Source organism: Myotis nattereri (assembly GCF_964212035.1).
Source record: "Myotis nattereri genome assembly, chromosome: 2".
In the NCBI taxonomy this organism is placed as follows: Eukaryota; Metazoa; Chordata; class Mammalia; order Chiroptera; family Vespertilionidae; genus Myotis; species Myotis nattereri.
The window spans coordinates 111691499-111715458 of record NC_138076.1 but is presented as its reverse complement, the minus strand read 5'-3'; the positions used below and the strand labels follow the sequence as shown (position 1 = coordinate 111715458).

Here is a 23960-nt window from a genome sequence, read left to right as displayed (position 1 = left end):
AATAGCTATTCTTTGATCTCAAGTAAATGCATGTTGTGCTCTCTTTGGAAGGCTTTTTTATTTTTATGTTAGAGATCTATGGGAGCCTGTAAGACATAGGCCATATTTGGAGGGCTGAGAACATGAAAAATACAGACATTAAGAAGCAACAGTGTGATAAGTGTTCATTATTCCCACCTTTATTCCACAATTTAGAATGGTCCTGTGAAGAAATTTACTCGATTTAGAAGAAGAATACTAGAATGAGAAATAGATTTGTTATATTTTTGGCCTCTTACATGTTTTGGTGAGAAGAAATATTTCATTCCAGGAAAGACATTTTCTTTGCTATTTAGTAACTGAATTTAAATCTTTAATATTCCTTCCTTAAAGCTACAAACATTAGCCAGTACCGGTTTAGCTCAGTGGATAAAGCTTCGGCCTGCGGACTCCAGGGTCCCGGGTTCGATTCCGGTCAAGGGCATGTACCTTGGTTGCGGGCACATCCCCAGTGGGGGGCGTGCAGGAGGCAGCTGATCCATGTTTCTCTCTCATGGATGTTTCTGGCTCTCTATCCCTCTCCCTTCCTCTCTGTAAGAAATCAATAAAATATGTTTAAAAAAAAAAAAAAAAGCTACAAACATTAAACTCAAAAAGGTTGCCCTGGCCAGGTGGTTCAGTTGGTTTGAGCTTTATCCCATACACCAGAAGGTTGTGGGTATGATTCTTGGTCGGGTCGCATATGGGAGGCAACTGATTGATGTTCCTCACATTGATGTTTTCTTTCTTGTAAATATATATATATATATATATATATATATATATATATATATATACACACACACACACACACACACATATACATATTCTCAGGTGAGGATTGGAAAAAAAGGCAATTACTTTCGTAGACTCTATCATCTCAACATTCAAATACCAGTATAAATTCCTTGTGGATTTTGATCCTTATTTGCTGCTCTTACAGACAAAAATATTTCCTGTGGCTTTCTCAGAAAGTTAAATGCTGTTTTCAGAGATTTGGAGAAGTGTTCTTCTATTTAGAGAACGTAAGACAAACCTGAAAATCTTCTTTAAACTATGGATTTCTGATGTATGGCCCTGGAATCTGTACTTCTCACATACTGGAGAGGATTCTGATGCTATTACCAGGTCACACTTCGAGAAACACTGGCCCAGAGGAATGGATTCCTTACAACTGAATTCTGCATATGTGTTGGTCCTCTTTTCTATGACTACACACATATTAGAATGGCCAAAATCCAGAACACCGACAACACCAAAGTCTAGCAGGGATGTGGAGCAACAGGAATCCTCATTCATTACTGGTGGGAATACAAAATGGTGCAGCCACTTGGGAGTATATTTTGGGACTTTATCAAACACTAAACACGCCAAAACCGGTTTGGCTCAGTGGATAGAGCGTCGGCCTGCGGACTGAAGGGTCCCGGGTTCGATTCCGGTCAAGGGCATGTACCTGGGTTGTGGTCACATCCCCAGTGGGAGATGTGCAGGAGGCAACTGATCGGTGTTTCTCTCTCATCGATGTTTCTGACTCTCTATCTCTCTCCCTTCCTCTCTGTGAAAAATCAATAAAATATTAAAAAAAAAAAAAAAAAAAACACTAAACACAATCTACGATGTTATCCATCAATCTTGCTGGTAGGTATTTCACCCAAACAAGTTGAAAACTTGGGTCCACCCAAAAATCTGTACCCAGATGTTTATAGCAGCTTCATTTATAATTGCCAAACTTGGAAACAACTAAGATGTCCTCCAGGTGAATGAATGGTTAGATAAACTGTGGTCATCCAGACAATGAAGAAAAATGAACACTAAAAAGCGATGAGCCCTGGCCAGTGTTGCTCAGTGTCTTGCACGGAAGGGTTGCAGGTTCAATCCCCGGCCCTGGGCACATGTGGGAGGCAATCAAACCATCTGTCTCTCTCACATAGATAGTTTCTCTTCTCTCTCTCTCTCTCTCTCTCTCTCTCTCTCTCTTCCCCCCCCTTCTCTTTTTCTCTAAAATAAAATATTTTTTAAAAAGGGGTGAACCAATATTTTTCAAATGACTAGTACATGATGTTACAAAATCATACATGGGTAAAAGAATCATTCAAAGTGAAGACCAATGGATTTTAATGTAACAGCATGAAAAGTACATTGATATGGATTCAAAATCCACATTGCAACTAATCTTGTTTCTTAAAAAAATATTTTTATTGCCGAAACCGGTTTGGCTCAGTGGATAGAGCGTCGGCCTGCGGACTGAAAGGTCCCAGGTTCGATTCCGGTCAAGGGCATGTACCTGGGTTGCAGGCATATCCCCAGTAGGAGATGTGCAGGAGGCAGCTGATCGATGTTTCTCTCTCATCGATGTTTCTAACTCTCTATCTCTCTCCCTTCCTCTCTGTAAAAAATCAATAAAATATATTTTAAAAAAATAAAAATAAATATTTTTATTGATTTCAGAGAGGAAGGGAGAGGGAGAGATAGAAACATCAATGATGAGATAGAATCATTGATTGGCAGCCTCCTGCACGCCCTACACTGGGGATCAAGCCCACAATCTGGGCATGTGCCCTCTACCGGAATTGAACCTGGAACCCTTCAGTCCGCAGACCGACGCTCTATCCACTGAACCAAACCAGCTAGGGTACAACTAATCTTTTTTTTTTTTTTAATATATTTTATTGATTTTTTACAGAGAGGAAGGGAGAGGGATAGGGAGGTAGAAACATCGATGAGAGAGAAACACCGGTCAGCTGCCTCCTGCACACTCCCCACTGGGGATGTGCCCGCAACCAAGGTACATGCCCTTGACCAGAATCGAACCTGGGACCCTTGAGTCCGCAGGCCGACGCTCTATCCACTGAGCCAAACTGGTTAGGGCTACAACTAATCTTTAAGAAACTACCACTTGTTGAATTTTGGTGACCAACCAAGAAGACTGTCCACAATTATCTGAAAAGGTTAGAATAATCCTCCCTTTTCCAACTACATATGTATATGAGGCTGCATTTTTTTTTTAACACATTTGCGGGAATGTGAGGCAATGCTAGTCTTCTCACTAAATTATGTTTTGCTATAGTTCCCTTTCATAGAAATTATGTGACTTATGTAAACATGTAATGAGTTTCTTATTGCAACTTTAAATAAATTATTAGGTACATTTAAATGTGTGTGTATGTGTGTGTGGGGGGGGGGGGCTGACCATGTAGCTCAGTTAGTTAGAACATCATCCCAATACACCAAGGTTGTGGGTTCAATCTCTAGTCAGGGCACATACAAGAATTAACCAATTAATGCATAAATAATTGGAACAACAAATCAATCTCTCCCTCCCCACTTCCTTCATCTAAAAGTCAGTAAAATTAAAAATAAATTGTAATGAGCTATTCAGCCCAGCTGGCATTGCTCAGTGATTGAGCATTGACCTATGAACCAGGAGATTATGTTTCGATTCCTGGTGAGAGCACATCCTGGGTTGTGGGCTCCATCCCCAGTGTGGGGCATGCAGGAGGCAGCTGATCAATGATTCATCATTGGTGTTTCTATCCCTTTCCCTTCCTCTCTGAATTCAATAAAAATGTATTTTAAAAAAATAAGGTAGAAGGAAAATGATCAATAATAATAATTTTATGGTGCCAGAATATTTTCCAAAGACTAATGAACTCATTTAACATGCAGAATAAGTTTACAAAGTAGGTATTATTCCCATATTATACATGATGAAACTCAGGCACAAATCTACTATGTAAAATGCTGTTGAATGATCTGAGGTTTGACTGTTGTATCTGGTAAAGTGGAGGCTGTTGCCCAGTGTAATGAGAGAGGTTTCAAAGGAATGGAATGTGGGGATAGATATCTAATTAGTGGGGCTTAAGGAGAAATCTAGAGATGAGCAATTTGAGACAGAAAATATTGATAACTCTTTTCTTTTGTAAAGAAATAGTAGATAAAGTGCCGAAACCGGTTTGGCTCAGTGGATGGAGCGTCAGCCTGCGGACTGGAGGGTCCCGGGTTCGATTCCAGTCAGGGGCGTGTGCCTGGGTTGCGGGCACATCCCCAGTAGGAGATGTGCAGGAGGCGGCTGATCGATGTTTCTCTCTCATCGATGTTTCTAACTCTCTGTCTCTCTCCCTTCCTCTCTGTAAAAAATCAATAAAATATATTTTTTTAAAAAAAGAAATAGTAGATAAAGTACATGTGGTCTAGGAAGGTTCCCCCCCCCCTTTTTTTAAAATATATTTTATTGAGTTTTTACAGAGAGGAAAGGAGAGAGATAGAGAGTCAGAAACATCGATGAGAGAGAAACATCGACCAGCTGCCTCCTGCACACTCCCCACTGGGGATGTGCCCGCAACCCAGGTACACGCCCTTGACCGGAATCGAACCTGGGACCTTTCAGTCCACAGGCCGACGCTCTATCCACTGAGCCAAACCGGTTTCGCCCCCCCCCCCTTTTTGAGATAAAAGTTTTATCAGCAGTTTGTTTTGCAGATGAGAGTAGTTCAGTATTGATCAAATAACTGATCACTTGCCGAGGTGATAGATAAAAGCAACGTACTTGGAAAGAGGATGCTATCCAGTGGGTTGGCATTTGAGAAGATCAGTGGCAATTAATGTAACAGGAGGGAAGGCAATATATAAGGCTACATATGGAGTTGAGTTGGTAGATTTGGTGTTGATAGAAGGAGGCAATTTTGTCTTTTTCTTCAATGAAATTAGTAAAAGTTGACAATATCAGCTATGAGTGAGGTGGGGAGGAGTGTTGGTTTGAGGAGAAAGAAAATGTGTGAAGTTGTTAAATAGGAAATTAGGTAAGAGAAATAACTAGGGGCCTACCAGATATTTGTGGTTATAAATTTAAAGAGGGGTCAGAAAGAAGCGGGTAAAGGAGAGGGGGAGAGATGGAGTTTATGCTGTCATGTGCTTTTTGGAGCTGGGATTTTTGATGAAGGAGAGAGGGGACATGTCCAAGTTGCAAGGTCTGAGCAACCAAGAATCCCTATACAACCAAGAATCCCTGCTATTGTAGGGGTTTGGGCAACTGCATTTGTGGGACCTACAAGGAACCCTGGAATGGGAAACTGGTACTGCTGTGCACAGGCCCATGTTAGCTCAGGTGCGTTGGTGTCAAGACTATTCTATTTTTTATTGTGTAGTATATTATATTACATGAATGTACCACTGTTTATCCATATGTTGGACATTTGAGTTGTTTCCAGTTTTTTGCTGATTGTAACAAAAGTCCCTATGAACATTTGCATATAGTTGTTTGTTTGTTTTTTGTGAATACAAGTGTTTATTTCTCTTGACTAAATAGGAGTTGAGCTGCTGTTCTGCCGGGGTCCAACCCCAGCGGGTCCAGGGGTCCCCAAAGGTGTGGACGGAGTCGGCGAAGAAGGAAAGACACAGAGACAGTGTTCAGTTGATCAGCAGCCTAGTCAGGATCTCCAGCCAGGATCTCCAACCAAGTTCTGGTCTCGATCTCCAGAGAGGTTCTGCTTAGGATCTCCAACCAGGTTCTGTGTCCATGGTCTCTTGCTAGGTTCTCCAGCCAGGTTCTGTAGCCATGTTCCCTCACTAGGTTCTCCAGCCAGGTTCAGTCACCAGGTTCTAGTCAGGTTCTCTTGCCAATTTCTGTAGTCAGGTTCAGTCCAGGATCTTTTGCCATGTTCTCTCAAGCGAAGTTCTTCTGTCTCTAGGTTCCGTGTAGGTTCTGTCTTCTTTCTGTCTCCTAAGTTCTGACTTGTTACATCTGTATTTATACCAGTTGATTCCAATCCTATCAATCTCTATTCCAAAGGTTAGGGCGTTTCTTATCTCCATTCCAGGGAGTAAAGATTATGTAGCTTAAGCATGATTGTTCATAGTTAAAGTGATTAATTACCCACCTGGCACTTAGTTAAGAGGTTTTATTCCCTCCTAACTTCAGGGGAAAATCCCTACCTGGGGAAACAACCTTTCTCAGAGACCTTAGTTAAAACACATAGTGCCAAGAAGGTGAGCAAACATATTAAGAACAGTATGCCATATATGCCAGGTCCCTTGAAACAGCAAGCATGGACCGGCTCCCGGCACTGTTCTAAAGTCATCCTATGTTTAACTTTGTGAAAAATTATCTGTTTTGCAGAGTGACTGTGAATTCATTTATTAACATTTATTAAATACTTACCATTTACCTAGAGCAATACTGGGCAGAACTGACTAGTATGGTAGACACTGTATGGCTCTCAGATCTTAAAATATTTGCAGTTAGGTCTTTTACAGAAAACATTTGTGGACCCTTGTCAAAGTAGGTTGATAGGAGTTCTGGGTCTGGCTGTACTACTTTCATAGGCACACTTATTTTATAGAATTGTAGTGTCTCATTAGGAAATATAATAAAAACCTTGCTCTTGATAGACAGAAATATATTTTCACCTGTTTCAATTACTGGGAAATATCCTGTTATTCAAAGGTGTGTATAAAATGGGCAGGTTTTTATTTTCCCTTTGTCCCTGAAAATTGGGCTGGACATTTATAATAATATCATATTTTCACACACTGCTGCACACATCGCACAATTTTGAATACTTATCACACTGTTGTTTGTTTGGGCCTGGGATTTTTGAAGGGATTCTTTACATTGTTAAGAATTCTGTGTTTTGTCTTTATGAAGGAATGACTGGGATGAGGCGACTGAAGCATCTTTAAAAAAGTGTAACAGTGGAAGTGCCACATAAGAAACATTTAAACCTATAGAGAATTTTTTAAAAAAATTTTTTATTGATTTTTTACAGAGAGGAAGGGAGAGAGATAGAGAGCTAGAAACATCGATGGGAGAGAAACATCAATCAGCTACCTCCTGCACATCTCCCACTGGGGATGTGCCCGCAACCCAGGCACGTGCCCTTGACCAGAATCGAACCTGGGACACTTCAGTCCGCAGGCTGACGCTCCATCCACTGAGCCAAACCAGTTTTGGCGTAAACCTATAGAGAATTTTTGTGAGTTTATCTTAGCCAAACTGTCAATAATTGCCGGGCAGCAAAATCTCAACAGATTGAGATAATGTTCTGGAGCAGCAGTCACCAACCTTTCGGACCTCATGGACCACCAGTTGGTGACCGCTGCTCTGGAGAATGGCAGTTTTGTATCTTATTTTATACATTACAATCAAAAGAGGAGATCCATTTGGGTTACATGAAATCCATTGGTGATAGATTAGAGAGGTGGGAAAAAGCAAAATAGGGCAACTTCTGGGATTGGATCAAAAGTAAAACAAAGACACATACTTCTTTTTTATAGGTGGGTATAGGATAGTTAACAGTCAATGATTAACTCAATAACAATGAGAGGATTTGTGATTTTCGCAAAGTGGTGCCTGTGCTTTGAGGGGTCAGAACAAGGATAATTACTTTGACCTTCTAAAGATGCAAAAAGACAGCCCTAGCTCATTTGGCTCAGTGGATAGAGTGTCAGACTGTAGGCTGAAGGGTCCTGGGTTTGATTCCAGTCAAGGGCACATGCCTGGTTGCGGGCTTGAACCCTGGTAGGGGGCATGCAGGAGGCAGCCCATTGATGATTCTCTCTCATCATTGATGTTTCTCTCTCTCTCTTCCTTCCTCTCTGAAATCAATAAAAATATGTATTTTTTTAAAAAGTAAAATCTACCATGATTTTACAAAAAAAACCCAAAGATGCAAAAAGACAATAGACAGGCTCAGTTAGGTAAGGATTGAGCTTTGTCATGGAGCTGCCAGCCTAGGACATGACTACCTATCGTAAACTGCTTTTAGTTAAAAATTTTTAATTTTAGGCTATCCTTTGTGGTTATTTTTGGTCTTTAAGTTTGTAAGGGTGCCATGCAACTCTTGACATGAGCTTGTCAGGTTTAATATGTGGCCCTTTTAGTCCACAATATTTACCATTGACGTGTACAACCAAGAATCCCTGTTGCAGGGGTCCTCAAACTACAGCCTGCGGGCCACATGCAAATACAAATATTGTATTTGTTCCTGTTTTGTTTTTTTACTTCAAAATAAGATATGTGCAGTGTGCACAGGAATTTGTTCATAGTATTTTTTTAAAACTATAGTCCAGCCCTGCAACGGTCTGAGGGACAGTGAACCGGCCCCGTTTAAAAAGTTTGAGGACCCCTGCTGGAGTGGTTCTCAACCTTCCTAATGCCGCGACCCTTTAATACAGTTCCTCATGTTGTGGTGACCCCCAACCATAAAATTATTTTCGTTGCTACTTCATAACTGTAATTTTGCTACTGTTATGAATCGTCATGTAAATATCTGATATGCAGGATGTATTTTCATTGTTACAAATTGAACATAATTAAAGCATAGTGATTAATCACAAAAACAACAGGTAATTATATATGTGTTTTCCGATGGTCTTAGGCGACCCCTGTGAAAGGGTCATTCGACCTCCAAACAGTCGCGACCCACAGGTTGGCGACCCACAGGTTGAGAACCGCTGCTTTAGCGGTTTGGGCAGCTGCATTTGTCAGCCCTATCAGGAGCCCTGGAACCGATTCCTGGTGATGCTGTGCGCTGGCCTATGCTAGCTCAGGTGCATTGACGCCGACCGCACAGGCGCGTTGCCTCCGTTCCGGTGATTACGTAGGGGCGGGGCTTGTGGTCGGCGTCACTTCCAACTGCGGCTGGAGGCAGCGCCATTTTGAACGTGCAGCGGTCGCGGGCATTAGGTGGGTAGAAAAGGCCTGCTGGTTGCCGGAGTGGCGACCTCCTCGTCTTCTCTGGCTTTCTCCTTCACAGTACCGTCTCCGTGGGGAGGCACGGAGCCATAGACACATCTCTAAGGTTGCTTCCCGGCCCGAGGTGAAGCCCTCTGATGATGTTAAGGGGAAATCTGAAGCAAGTTCGCATTGAGAAAAACCCGGCCCGCCTGCGTGCTCTCGAATCGGCGACGGGCGAGAGCGAGCCTGCGGCCGCCATGGCCCTCTCACTGGCTGGGGAGCCGGCGCCCCCCGCTTCCGTACCCGCGGAGGAGCGCCCGGAGGAGGAGGTGGGCTTCACCATCGACATCAAGAGCTTCCTCAAGCCGGGCGAGAAGACGTACACGCAGCGCTGCCGCCTCTTTGTGGGCAACCTGCCCACGGACATCACGGAGGAGGACTTCAAGCGGCTCTTCGAGCGCTACGGCGAGCCCAGCGAGGTCTTCATCAACCGCGACCGCGGTTTCGGCTTCATCCGCCTGGTGAGTGTCGGGCGGGCGCGGGCCGTGGTTTTCTCCCCGCCGGCGGGTCGCCCGCGGTGTGAGCCGCCAGCCTCGCGGACGGTTAGCCGAGCCCGGCTGCAGGTTGGTCACTAGTCCCGGGCACCAGGGGGCGGGAACTCGGGGTCCAGGCAGAAGGGGACGAACGCGACAGGCCTTGGGGGTGGGGGGAGGCCGTTTCTCACCAGAAGTCTCCTTGGGCCCGAAGGCCCTCCCAGCGAAATTGCTCCCTATAGTTGTACCCACCTCGTTCCTTTGGCTTCCAAAGACCCGCACGCGCGGAGCGGAAAGCCTCGTGTTTCTCACGCCGCCGCCTCCCCAGTCGGCGGAGCCCGCATTGATCTTACACTCCGCAGTATTGGAACGGTGTTGAATTATTGTCTCTAATAAAATGTGTCTTCCCCTCCAACACTCGGGAGGTTTCCACGTTTTGGAATTGTATTGTTTTACTTACACATTTTAATACTAGAATACTATATATCTTTACTACTTTTAAGTCTAAACCTTAGGAATTTATCCCATAGTCTGCACAATTTGTGCCTCCCTTGTATTTTTTTAAAAATATATTTTTATTTCAGAGAGGATGGGAGAGATAGAAACATCAATGATGAGAATCATTGATTGGCAGCCTTCTGCACGACCCCCACCGGAGATGGAGCCCGCAGCCCCAGGCTTGTGCCCCGGAGTAATTGAGCCCAGGACCCTTGAGTCCACAGGCCAAAGTGGCTAGGGCTCCCTTGTATTTTTTGAAAAGAATATGATTGGTGAGGATTTACATTAACAGGACATAATATCAGCTACTTGGTTTTTCTATGTGCTTTCTAGTGAATTCCATCAGTGTCAGTTATACAGCACTGTTTTAATTCATATTTAGATGCTAGATTTTTGCTAATAAAATATCTTTCTTGGATGGAGGCTTTTTTACACAAAGTAATGTTTGCATAAAGAAGTGTGTGTTTACTTTGACTCTCAAATTTTATGTTCATGGTAATTTGTGGAAGCTTTCTTTTGGAACTTTAGCTTTTAATATTGGGTTCTCTCAGTGAGTGGTCAAGGCAGAATAGAAAATTGTAATTAAATGACAGTACCTTTTAGGGAGGACATTTGAACATCTAAATGGCCTCAAAAATCTTCATAGGATATTAATGAGACATGGAAGTTTCCTTAAAATTCAAGTTAAATAACGCATTTTCAACATAAAATCATAAATGCTCTTAATTATATTTTGGACATTAGAGAAAAAGCTTATCACTTGGTAAATTTGTTTTTAATATATCCAAAGTTTTCTTCAAGGGAGGTAGGAATATTATAATAAAGCATTATAGACAACTTTTAGTAAACTTCCCAAAAGGATGCTGCTTAACATTTTCTTGGTCTATTCTGAAGTTGACATTCTGGAAGAATGGTAGGGCTGCATTTCCCTCTCTTTTGGAAGTCTTATGCTTACAAATAAGCCAATAAACAATTTATTCACATGGGAAAATATTTTTCCTTCCTATCTTTAAAGCTAATAATCCTTCCTTCTTTAGTGTATTAGTGCTGTGCAATAGAACTTTCTGCAGTGATGGAAATGCTATGTTTCTGTGCTGTCTAACATAATGGCCACCATATGTGATTGTTGAGTAATTAAAATGTGGCTATTGTGGCTGAGGAGTTGAATTTTATGTTTTATTTATTCTTTTTTTTAAAATATACTTTATTGATTTTTTACAGAGAGGAAGGGAGAGAGATAGTCAGAAACATCGATGAGAGAGAAACATCGATCAGCCGCCTCCTGCACATCCCCCACTGGGGATGTGCCCGCATCCAAGGTACATGCCCTTTACCGGAATCGAACCTGGGACCCTTCAGTCCGCAGGCTGACGCTCTATCCACCGAGCCAAACCGGCTAGGGCACATTTTATTTATTCTTGAATAGTGGCTACTACATTGGACAGCACAGCTCATTGCTTTTCTTTCTTTAAAAAAAAAATCTGTGAGATTATGAAATGGGGAACTAAGAAGGACTGCTATTACCTTGTTCCTTTGGGATATGCTCCTCCAGGCCTATCACCATAAATTTTTATGTAAGCATGTTAAAAATTTGTCAGTTGGAAATTAGAATTTGGCTTACAAAATTTGACTTCTACTATTTAATCTGAGCTCTGGGATTAATAGGTAAGTTTTAAAGCTTGAAATATTTCTGAGCCATTATGTATTTATTTCTACTTAGGGAAATCATAGAATGTATGTCTGATTTGAATGTAAGTTATGGTATAGTGGCTATAGTGTATATATAGGGATGGTGTAGTGGCTCTAAAATACTGCTGGTTTTATCTGGTTTGTGTTTTTACAAATACTGTTGTGTGGGGTTTTTTTTTGTAAATACAGTGGGGCCTTGACTTACGAGTTTAATTCGTTCCAAGACCGATCTTGTTAAGGAGCTCGTTAACTCAAATTACTCTATCAACTCAATGCAAAAAATCGGCTGAGAGACAGCTGGTATCTCAAAAAACTCGTTAGTCGGGACACTCGTAAGTCAAGGCCCCACTGTATGTTTTTATTGACTTTTTTTTAAAAGAGAGGAAGGGAGAGAGAGATTGAAATATCCTAAAGAGAAACCTCTATCGGCTGTCTCCTGCACACTCCCAACTGGGGATTGAGCCCTCAACCTTGGCATGTTTCCTGACCTGGAATCCGACAGTGACCTCCTGTTTCATAAGTCAATGCTCAACCACTGAACGCTGGCTGGGCTATGTTTGTTAATCTTTATCCGAGAATATTTTTTCCATTGATTCCCCCCCCAGAGAGTGTGGAAGGAAAGTGGAGAGAGTAAGAGAGAAACATGGATGTGAGACACATCCATTGGTTGCCTCTTGCACATGCTCCGACTGGGGCCTCAGGTTGAACCCCCAACCTTTTGATTCAAGGGTGTTTACTAAACACTGAAGCACACATGCCCGGGCAGCAATTAATTTTTAAAATGCAAATACATTTTCTTAGACTGGTAGTTGTAGTTTTGCAGTTAATTGATGAGGTCAAACAAAATTTTTTTTAAAAGGAATCTCTTTAAAAAAATTAATCTTAGAAAGAGAAAGAGTGAACATTGATGTGAGAGAGAAACATCTGCTGCTCCTGTACTTGCCCCGACTAAGGATTGAATCCTAATCTGCCAACCTTTGATAGCTGATGCTCCAACCAAGCCACACTGACCAGGTTGAGGTAACATTTTTGAGATGGTATAGCATCAGCATTACTAATATATAATGGTAGGGAAAAGAATTAAAAAAGTTTTTATTCATTGATTTGAGAGAGATAAACATCGGTTTGTTGTTCTGCTTACTTGTGCATTCATTGGTTGCTTCTTGGGTGTGCCCTGACCAGAGATCAGTATCAGGAGGATGCTCTAAGCTAGTGAGCTACCTGGCCAGGGCAGGGGAAAGAATTTTTGTGTGTGTGTGTTTTTAATTGCAGTTTTAATTTTATTTTTTAAAAATATATTTTAATTGATTTCAGAGAGGAAGGGAGAAGGAAAGAGAGATCAAACATCAATGATGAGAGAAACATTGATCTGCTGCCTCCTGCACGCCCTACACTGGTGATGAAGCCCACAACTCGGGCATGTGCCCTGAAGGGGAAATCTGTGACCTCTTGGTTCTAGGATGTTCAACCACTGGTCTACGCTGGCTGGGCGAAGAGAAAGATTTTAAGTAGTACTTCCTTGTAAGATCCTAGTCCATAGTGTGAGCCCCTAGTACATTAGAGATGAAATAGACTGTGTATATTTTGGATACATTTTGTGGAATTTTGGACCCAAAAGCTTAGGTTTTTACTAGTTACTGCAAATTTAGATTGGATAAATTAACTCAAAAGTTGTAGTGCATTTTAAAGCTAGTTTAATGTAGTTAAAGGTCTTTATTACTTTCACCTGAACTCCGTTTTGGCTTTTTTTTTTTTTTTAACCCCAGCCCCTACTTTTAGCTTTAGTAAACCAGATTTCTGGAGCAGTATTTCACAAAAGTGTGGTCCCTGTCCAACAGCTCCCATTCTCTTTGTAGTGTAAGACGAAGGCCACTTACTTTCCCCTACCATTCATGCTAGCAATGCTGACCTTATACCATCTCAACTGAGTATTTGTTAGAAATAGAAATGCAAATTCTAAGGCTCCTTTATAGATCTAAGTCAGAAATTTAGGGTTTGGGATCCAACAGTCATGGGTGGTGATCTTTTTTTTTTAAAACAATATGTTTTGTTTGTTTGTTTGTTTGTTTTGAGAGAGGGAGAAAGGGAGATGGAGAGAGAGAAACATCCATCAGCTGCCTTCTGCATGGCCCCTACTGGGGATTGAACCCTGACCAGGAATTGAACCTGCCACTTCTCAGGGAATGGGACTATACTCAACTGAGCCACACCAGCCCAGGGCATCCTCACCAGAGGGATATGTTTGTTTATTTTTAGATAACAGGGGTGGGGGCGGGGTTGGGGGTTGGGAAGAGAGAAGAGGATTGAGGAAGTAGAAAGGAGAAAAGGGAAAGGATCATTGATTGGTTGCTTCTTGTACACACCCCAATCGGGACAGAATTAGGAACCTAGGTATGTGCCCTGAATGGGAATTGAATCTGCAAACTTTTGGTGTATGGGATGACACTCTAACCAACTGAGCAAACACCAGCCAGGGCTTGGGTATTATTCTGAAGCTAAAGTTTGAGAACCATTGTTCTAATTAAAGAATTAGAAATTAACTGAATTTACTTATATTTAATTATGGGGGACTAAACCCCCTTCCCTCATGCTTTTTATCTTATTTTATTTTATTATTTTAAAAATATATCTTTATTGATTTCAGAGAGGAAGGAAGAGGGAAAGAGAGAGAGAAACATCAGTGATGAGAGAAAATCATTGATTTGCTATCTTCTGCACACCCCACACTGGGGATTGAACTCGCAATCAGGGCATATGGCCTGACTAGGAATCGAACCATGACTTCCTGGTTCATAGGTTGCTGCTCAGCAACTGAGCCACTGCAGCTGGGCTAATGTATGATTCTTATAGAATGTTCAAATATTAATTAGACTGCAAAATGTACTTAGTGGGCCTGTTCATCATAATTTCAAGTCATCTTTTATTTCAAGGAAGTTCTCTTAATTATAATTTTACACTAGTGAAAGATCTTCCCTCCCCTAGTACACTTACTAAACATGATCACTGTTAACTTTTGTATATTTTTCCATAAAAATCAATCTATACTATACATTGTATTGTGATTTGAGTTTTCATTATATCTTTGACATCTTTTTGTGTCATTAGATTACTATTTTTTAATCCTCACCTGAGGACATGCTCAGAGAGAGGAGGAAGGATGAGAGAGAGAGGGAAACATTGATGTGAGAAACATTGATACGTTGCCTTCCATACGTGTCCCAACTGGGGATTGAACCTGCAACCCAGGTATGTGCCTGCTGGGCAATCAACCAGGAATCTTTCATTGCAATGGACCTGCTTAACCAACTGAGTGACTCAGGCCAGGCTAGATTTTTTTTAATGACAATATTTCACAGTATGAATGTATACTGTAAGTTTTTTATTCAACCTTCTATTGATTAGACTTGAAGGCTATTTCCATTTTCCATCAGTGGGTTTCCTTATACTTGTTAACATAGTATTCTTGCAGTGGGGGATTTTAACCACTAATAAATAATGAGAGAAAAGATCATGTGCTTTGGAAATGATTCCCTGGTAATCATTAGATTCCAGTTCAAGCAGTCTCTATCTTGGGTAGTCACTTAGTTTATTGTTATTTTTATTTATTTTTTGTAATCCTTTCAGTTAAGAACCTGTAATTTTACCTTTTGTGCAGACTGATGTAGGGACACAAGCTGGAAGGTGGTATTTGTATTGGTGGAGATTGTGAATTGTGCGTAGATTCAAATTAGCATTTGCAGTGTGTGATCTTGGGCAGGTAAATTCAATATCTTTAGGCCTGTTTCCACATATGTGAAGTGGGGATAGTAACAGAACCTACTTCATAAGACTTGGCAAGGATAATGAAAGAGAATGTGCGTGCAACACGCGTGTATTATAATGAATGGCTAGAATATAGTAACTACTTGGTAAAGATTTTCTGATTCTGGAAGTAAAAAAAATCTCTGGTTTCATTTCAAATATGTATTTTTAACTTATTACTAATACTTCAATACACATTTAGAGAAGTGGTTCTCAAATAGGGTAGTTTTGCTTTCCAGGGGACATTTGACAGTGTCTGGAGACATTCTGGTTTGTCAAAACTGTGGGTTGGTTCTACTGACATAAACATTCTACAATGCACTGGACAGCGCTCCGCTCCCCAAGAATTATCTTGGCCATAATGTCAATGGTGCTGAGGTTAAAAACCTCTGAAGTAGCTCTGGCCAGTGTGGGTCAGTGCATAGAGTGTTCGTCAGCCGTGGACTGAAGGGTCCCAGGTTTGATTTCGATCAAGGGCATGCCACCTGGGTTGCAGGCTCAATCCCTGGCCCTGGTCAGGGTGTGTGCGGGAGTCAACCAATGGATGTGTCTTTCTCACATCAGTGTTTCTCTCTGTCTCTTCCCCCTCCCTTCCACTCCTTGGAAAATCAATGAAAAAATACCATTGGGTGAGTATTCATAACAATAACAAAAAAAGTTATTATTTTGCCCTGACCTGTTTGGCTCAGTGGATAGAGCGTCGGCCTGCAGACTGAAAGGTCCCAGGTTCGATTCCAGTCAAGGGCGTGTACCTTGGTTGTGGGCACGTCCCCAGTGCGAGGTGTGCAGGAGGCAGCTGGTCGATGTTTCTCTCTCATCGATGTTTCTAACTCTGTCCCTCTCCCTTCCTCTCGGTGAAAAATCAATAAAATATATTTTTATTTTATTTTTTAATATATTTTGATTTTCCACAGAGAGGAGGGGAGAGGGACAGAGAGCTAGAAACATCGATGAGAGAGAAACATCGATCAGCTGCCTCCTGCACACCTCCCACGGAGGATGTGCCCGCAACCAAGGCACATGCCCCCGACCGGAATCGAACCCGGGACCCTTCAGTCCGCAGGCCGACGCTCCATCCACTGAGCCAAACTGGCCAGGGCATATTTTAAAAAAAGTTATTATTTTGAGGCAAGAAGTAAAGAAATCATTAGTTTCATTTCAGATACATATTTTTAATTGATTACAAACACTTTAATACACATTTAGAGTAGTGGTTCTCTTTTTTTAAATATATATACATTTTTATTGATTTTTTTTACAGAGAGGAAAGGAGAGGGATAGAGTTAGAAACATTGATGAAAGAGAAACATTGATCAGCTGTCTCCTGCACACCTCCTACTGGGGATGTGCCCGCAACCAAGGTATATGCCCTTGACCAGAATCAAACCTGGGACCCTTCACTCCACAGGCTGATGCTCTATCCACTGAGCCAAACCCGTTAGGGCGAGCATTGGTTCTCAATGGGGTAGTTTTGCTTCCCAGGGGCCATTTGACAGTGTCTGGAAGCATTTTGTTTGTTAAAACTGCAGGTTGGTTCTACTGACAAACATCCCATAATGCATGGGACAGCCCCTACCCCCAACAAAAATTATATTGCCCATAATGTTAGTGGTCTGAGGTTAAAAATCCCTCATGTAGCCCTCGCCAGTGTGGCTCATTTAGTTGAGCATTGTCCCATGCACCAAGAGGTAGCTGGTTCTATTACTGGTCAAGGCACATGCACAGGTTGCAGGCTTGATCCCCAGTAGGGGGTGTGCAGGAGGCAGCCTGTCAGTTTTTCTCTCCCTCTCTCTTCCCCTCTCTCTCAAATCAATAAAAACATACTTAAAACAAAACACACAAAAAACCCTTGATGTGGAGCTATTTAAAATCATGAACAACATAAACGTTTAAAAAGAGTGATGCCATTGAAAATTCTGACCGCATAAACATTTTCTTTGGGCCAAGAAGTATAAAAAATTGAACTCATTGCCAACAGTGAAGAATTACTTGATTTAACAAAAATAGAGATTCCTCACTTCCCTTAAAACAAAAACAAAAACACCCACACCAAGCCATGGCTCGTGGACTCAGTGGTTAGAGCTTTGGCCCGAACACTGAAGGGTCTTTGTATCAATTAACAGTCAAGTGCATGAATCTGGGTTGCAGATTCGATCCCCAGCTCTAGTCAGGGTGCTTGTGAGAGGCACCCAATTGATGTGTCTCTCTCACATCCATGTTTCTCCCCCCACCTTTAAAAATCAATGGGAAAAATATCCTCAGGGAATGATTAACAACAACAAAAGAAAGACATTGTGAAATTTATCTGACTGAATCTGAAGAGGTGAGAAACACTCTTTAATTTTACAAAGGCCTCACCATGTTGTTATCCTCCTGCCCCCAAACATCTATACAGGCAGTCCTTGGGTTCTTCGAACAGTGCGAAGTAACTCGATTTTTGCTATAAGTTGGAACCCACCTACATAAGCACCTACGTCACTCACATGGAGCACACACACGGTAGTAATGAAGTGAAACAGTAAAAAAAAAAAATTAGAGAAAGATAACAATTCCTGACCTTTACTTGTGGTAAATAAATAATAAAAAGCATAAAGCACATATGTACATACGTTGAAATGATGAAACTTTTTTTTTTTTTTTTATAAATACTGTAAATGGGAGATGGCGATGTAACCATGAAATGACGTCTGTCGAGTCTGAGGTAACCCGAGGACTGCCTGTATATATAAAAGCCAAGCGACCGCAACAGCAGAACGACCAGAACGACTGGTTGCTATGATATGCACTGTGACGGCCAACCAGCTTTATGGGGGCCCTGATCAGCCCCCCCGCCCCCATCCGCCTGCTGCCCCTCTCCCCTGGCCGGTCCAGCCCCAATCAGCCCCCCCTACTCCAATTGGGGGCGGGGCTAACTGGCCAACCTTCCATGTCCCTCCCCACACACCCACACCCAGCCCGGATCAGCCCCCATCGCGGTGCTGGCCAGCCGGACTCCACTCGTGCATGAATTTGTGCCCCAGGCCTCTAGTTTTATTATGAAAGATTTGAGACAGAAATGATTATGCATGCACCCATCACCTAGATCCCATACTTTAATTTAAAAATACTTTATTGCTTAAAAAAAGAAAATGCTATTGAAAAAATGGCAAACAGTTAAATGTTTTGGTATATGCTATGTTTATGTTAAATATTTTTATTTATTTTTCTACTATTGTATTTTTTTTAATTTTAATATATTTTATTGATTTTTTACAGAGAGGGACAGAGAGCTAGAAACATTGATGAGAGAGAACCATCTATCAGCTGCCTCCTGCACACCCCCTACTGGGGATATGCCCGCAACCAAGGCACATGCCTTTAACCAGAATCGAACATGGGACCCTTGAGTCCACAGGCTGACGCTCTATCCTCTGAGCCAATCTGGTCAGGGCTCTACTATTGTATTTTTATTACCTCCATGTTTTGAAGCAGTTCATGACTAGCAGAGTGCTTTGGGGACCTTTTTTTTTTTTTTTTTTTTTTTTAACAATAAATGAAAGTATTTGTTTAAGAAAAAGGCATGTGTTCCATCAAATAGGTAAGAAAAGCTTCCAACCCCCTCCCCCCCCTTTCCCCTGTGGTTGCTCTAGAAATACTCAGCAAAGCGAGCCTTAGCTTCCCTGACCCCTCCCCCAGCAGCTGGGGTGAGGCAAACATTCTCCTAACAGGTCATTTGATCTTGAGGTCCTTCAAGGCTGATTCCAAGCTCTTCACATCCCAGATGCTCATGCCACCGTCCATGCCAGTAGTGCAGAACTGCGAACACTTGGCCTTACCCCAGCTGACGCGGTTCTTGTGCAGCGAGTCTAGACCCGCCCCGCCAGCCGCTCCGCTCTCGGAGCTCGCCTTCTTGTCGAGGTTCTGGAAGCGCTCGCGGGCTGTCAAGCCGCGCTGAGAGTTTTGTTTGGGCACGTCCAGCCGCCCACCGAAGCTCAGCGTCCCCGCGGCGCCGTCATAGGTAAAAAGCACCGGAAAGCAGTTGGCCCGCAGCCACCAGACTGTTTTCTGTGATGAAGGTCACGGCCAGCAGTGGCAGCGTTTCAGAGGCCAGAGTTGTGACTGCCATCTTCTTGTCAGCATCAGCCATGCTGTCATGGCTGACCCAGCCGCAACTACTGCTGGACTCGAACATTAGCTCCCCGAAGGGCATCTTGGAGCACCATGGGGTGGGTGCTGGTTGCTCCTCCACTTCCTTTATGTAGGCTGAGAATATCCAGCACTTGAAGTTGCAGGAGCCTGCTGCCAGGAGCACGTTGTTGGGGTGCCAGTCCATGCTGAGGATGGTGGAGCGAATGGGCTTCTTGATGTGCTTGCACACCCACAAGTCATTTTCCTGTTTGAAATAGCAGATGGAGATGACATGGGAGCCGCTGCCAACAGCGAACTTGTTATCATTGGGGGCCCAGCGCACACAGCGAGCAGCCCGGTTGATCTGCAGGATGACAAGGGTGGGCTTCCACGTGCGGCCCTTGAGTGTCCACACATACGCATTGCGGTCTGTGCCGCAGGTCACAATGCGGGTACTCTCAGGGGCCCAGTCAGTGCCTGTCACCTGCCCGTTGTGCTCCTTGAGCTCATGCACCTTGACCCACTTGGCTCCACTCTTCTCATAGATATGCACCTCATGGTTGTTGGGGCAGATGGCAATCTGTGTGCGGTCCTTGTTCGGTCCTTGTTCCAGGCGTGGCAGCTGATGGGCTCCATCAGGAAGCTGTGGTAGGCCATGGCTTCTCAGCTCCTCTGGGCTCCCGGCTGCGGACTCTGGGTAGTCAACGTGCTGAACCGGCTCTGGGACCTGCAGCCACTTACTTCCTCGTGGGCGGCGGCTAAATATTTTTATTGAGTCATTGATAGAAAGGGAGAGGAAGAAAGAGAAACATCTATGGGAGAGACATATCAGTCTGCTGCCTCCTGCATGCCCTCTACTGGGGATTGAGCTCTTAACCTGGGCATGTGCCCTGTCTGGGAATTGAACCTGGGACCTCTTGGTCCATGGGACGATGCTCAATCCACTGAGCCACACTAGTCAGGCTGTATATGTTATTTCACATACCTGGTTCATTTCTTTTTATTCATCAGTCCATGACTCTGAAATGCTAAAGTCCAGTTTTTTGTTTTAAAATATATCTTTATTGATTTCAGAGAGGAAGGGAAAAGGAGAGGGAGAGAGTGTGTCATTGATCAGCTGCCTCCTGCATGCCTCACATTGGGGATCTAGCTGCAGCCCGTACATGTGCCCTGACCGGGAATTGAACCGTGCCCTCCTAGTTCATAGGTAGACACTCAACCACTGAGCCACCATGTCTGGGCCAGTATTATTTTTTAAGGTATTGGAAATCTACATACAGTAAAATGCACAACTCTTTAAGTGTATGGTTTGGTGATTTTTAAAAAATCCTTATCTGAGGATATTTTTCCATTGATTTTTAGAGAGTGTAAGAGAGGGAAAGACAGAAATATCGATGTGAGAGAAACACATCAATTGGTTGTCTCTTGCAATGGAGGTACATGCTCTTGACCGGAAGTGAACCTGGGACCCCTTCAGTCTGCCCCAATGCTCTATCCACTGAGACAAACGGGCTAGGGCTGATTTGGTGATTTTAGGTAATTACATTCATCTGTTTAATTCAAACTATCAAAATATAGAACATTATCACCATCCTGTGACATTTCCTTATGTTCCTTCCCATTCCCAATTATACCGGACAGCATTTAAATTCAAGACTCCATTCCTAAAATGTACTTCACAGCATTGTTAGGTTATATGATATATTAAATACATAGTAACTATCCCTAGTTAGATACTCATTAAATATTTGCTAGTACTACTTCTATTAAGAGTACAAAAGAAAGTGTCCATTTTGAATATCTGTAAAAATGTTGGATTCATTTGTCTTTGTAATATTAGCTTTGTAGATAGACTTTTGCATAAGTGTAGTACTTTGAAGCTGTCAACATTTTAGGGATTGAATAAAGAGCTCTTATGACCTTCAAACTTTTTTTATAAGATAGTACATTTGTACTCTTACAAATGCATATACAGACTCTTTTACATCTCTCTGGAGAGTTCTCACAACACAAAGAATAAGAACATACAGTGGGGCCTTGACTTACGAGTTTAATTCGTTCCGCGACAGAGCTCGTAACTCATTACTCGTATGTCAAATCAACAGTGAATGAGTGAGACACGCGATGCTGGGCTGATGTGGTGTTCACTGTGACATTTGCTGCGCCAACTAGCAGTGGGGTATCTTGCTGGGAGCCAGTCCATCCTTGCTGTTTCAAGGGACCTGGCATATATGGCATACTGTTCTTAATATGTTTGCTCACCTTCTTGGCACTATGTGTTTTAACCAAGGTCGCCTCTCTGAGAAAGGTTGTTTCCCCAAGTAGGGATTTTCCCCTGAAGTTAGGGAGGGAATAAAATCCCTTAACTAAGTGCCAGGCGGGTAATTAATCACTTTAACTACGAATAATCATGCTTAAGCTACATAATCTTTACTCCCTGGAATGGAGATAAGAAACGCCCTAACCTTTGGAATAGAGATTGATAGGATTGGAATCAACTGGTATAAATACAGATGTAACAAGACAGCAAGAGACAGAGAGAGAGACAGAACCTAGGCACAGAACCTACACAGAACGTTCTCTAGGGACAGAAGAACTTCGCTGGAGAGAACATGGCAAAAGATCCTGGACAGAAACTGGAGACAGAACCTAGAGACAGAACCTAGCGAGAGAACATGGCAAAAGATCCTGGACTGAACCTGACTACAGAAATTGACTAGAACCTGGTGACTGAACCTGGCTGGAGAACCTGGACAGAACCTGGCTGGAGAACCTAGCGAGGGAACTTGGCTACAGAACCTGGCTGGAGAACCTGGAGAACCTAGCAAGACAACATGGACACAGAACCTGGCTGGAGATCCAGAGCAGAACCTCTCTGGAAATCCAGACCAGAACTTGGCTGGAGATCCTGGCTAGAGATCCTGGCTAGGCTGCTGATCAACTGAACGCTGTCTCCGTGTCATTCCTTCTTCGCCAACTCCGTCCACACCTTTGGGGACCCCTGGACCCTCTGGGGTTGGACCCCAGCAGTATCTGATGCTGGCTCATAACCCAAATTTTAGCTCGCAACTCAAAGCAAAAAATTGGCCGAGAGACGGCTTGTATCTCGAAAAACTTGTTAGTCGGGACACTCGTAAGTCAAGGCCCCACTGTACTTGAATTATTAAGTTTACCAGGTTGTTGTTTATTGTTTTATATGCCTACATTCTATACTTTCTTTTCAAGAAGTATCTTTTGTGGTTTCTAGTTTATAAGTGCATGTGCACTTGCTTTTCTATGAAATGGAGAGAACTCTTATAACCCATGAATGTGTATGTGTGTGTGCTTCTTTCAGTATAATGCTGAGAAATATGTAGCCCATGAAAGTATTTCTGCAGAAGTGATTAACAATACCTGATAGTTTTCACAGATAATCTTTAATAATAAAATGTAGTATGTTAATTAGACCTGACAGCCAAATGACCTTCCGACGTCATTCTGGACGAAGCCAAGGCAGCGGGGGCCGAGGCAGAGGTAGTTAGGGGCGATCAGGCAGACAGGCAGACAGGCAGAGTTGTTAGGGGCGATCAGGCAGGCAGGGAGAGGGGTTAGGGGTGATCAGGTAGGAAGGTGAGTGGTTAGTGGTGATCAGGCAGGCAGGTGAGTGGTTAGGGGCAATCAGGCAGGCAGGCAAGTGATTGCGGGTGATCAGGCAGGCAGAGGGGTTAGGGGTAATCAGGTAGGCAGGCGAGTGATTAGGGGCGATCAGGCAGGCAGGTGAGTGGTTGGCCTCTTAGTCTATAATAATAAAAGCATAATATGCTAATTAGACCGTATGTCCTTCCAGACGAAGCCGGGGGTGCGAGGGAAGCCCAGATCCCGGGGTGCCAGAGGGAAGCCGGTGCCAGCAGCCAGGGGAAGGAAGGCCTACTCTTGCACGAATTTTGTGCATCAGGCCTCTAGTATAACAGAAAAATGGAAATAGAAAGGAAAGGCAATTTGTCTGACATTGGAGAGGTGGATCTTTTATTAAGATATTGATAAATATTGCCCTGACTGGTGTGGCTCAGTTGATTGGGCTTCGTCCTATGCATGGAAAGTTTTCCGGTTTGATTCCTGGTCTGGGCACATGACTATGTTGGGGCTGGATACCTACCTGGTAGGGGACATGCAGGAGGCAGCCCATCAGTGTGTCTCTCTCACACTGATGTTTCTCTCCTTTCCTTGCTCTCTAAAATATCAATGCAAAAAAAGATAAATATCAAAAATGCATAGACACTTCGTTGTTTTTTAAAAAAATATATATTTTATTGATTTTTTACAGAGAGGAAGGGAGAGGGATAGAGAGTTAGAAACATCGATGAGAGAGAAACATGGATCAGTTGCCTCCTGCACACTCCCCACTGGGGATGTGCCCGCAACCAAGGTACATGCCCTTGACCAGGATCGAACTTGGGACCCTTGAGTCTGCAGGCCGATGCTCTGTCTACTGAGCCAAACCGATTAGGGCTGAACACTTTGTTTTTACAGTAGTTTCTAGTAAAAGTAACTGGTACTTGGTCTCGAATAGTAATTATGTACAGTATTTCTTTTAACATGTAGGAGATTTTAAAATATATTGCTTGGAATAATTAGTAGTGTATAATTTTTTGTGAGCAGAT

At 42.9% G+C, this 23960-nt stretch overlaps 1 protein-coding gene and 1 pseudogene across 8 annotated transcripts in view; one reads left to right on the top strand and one right to left on the bottom strand.

The window, feature by feature from the left end:
• Nucleotides 1-8609: 8609 nt before the first annotated feature.
• PSPC1 (paraspeckle component 1) overlaps nt 8610-23960 on the top strand; it is a 133508-nt gene continuing 118157 nt past the window's right edge. For 5 of the 7 annotated variants that reach the window (XR_013995547.1, XR_013995548.1, XR_013995549.1 and 2 more), the window contains exon 1: nt 8655-9213. Coding sequence is in view for 1 of the 7 variants with exons in the window: in XM_081083590.1 (XP_080939716.1) it covers nt 8848-9213 (366 nt within the window). In the remaining 6 variants the exon portion in view is untranslated. Of the gene's footprint in view, nt 9214-23960 lie in introns of all 7 variants that reach the window. The other 2 variants (XM_081083590.1, XR_013995552.1) reach the window with 2 other exon arrangements.
• Nucleotides 18922-19977, bottom strand: LOC308514715 (actin-related protein 2/3 complex subunit 1B-like; annotated as a pseudogene). The gene has a single exon. The product of its transcript is annotated as an actin-related protein 2/3 complex subunit 1B-like (transcript).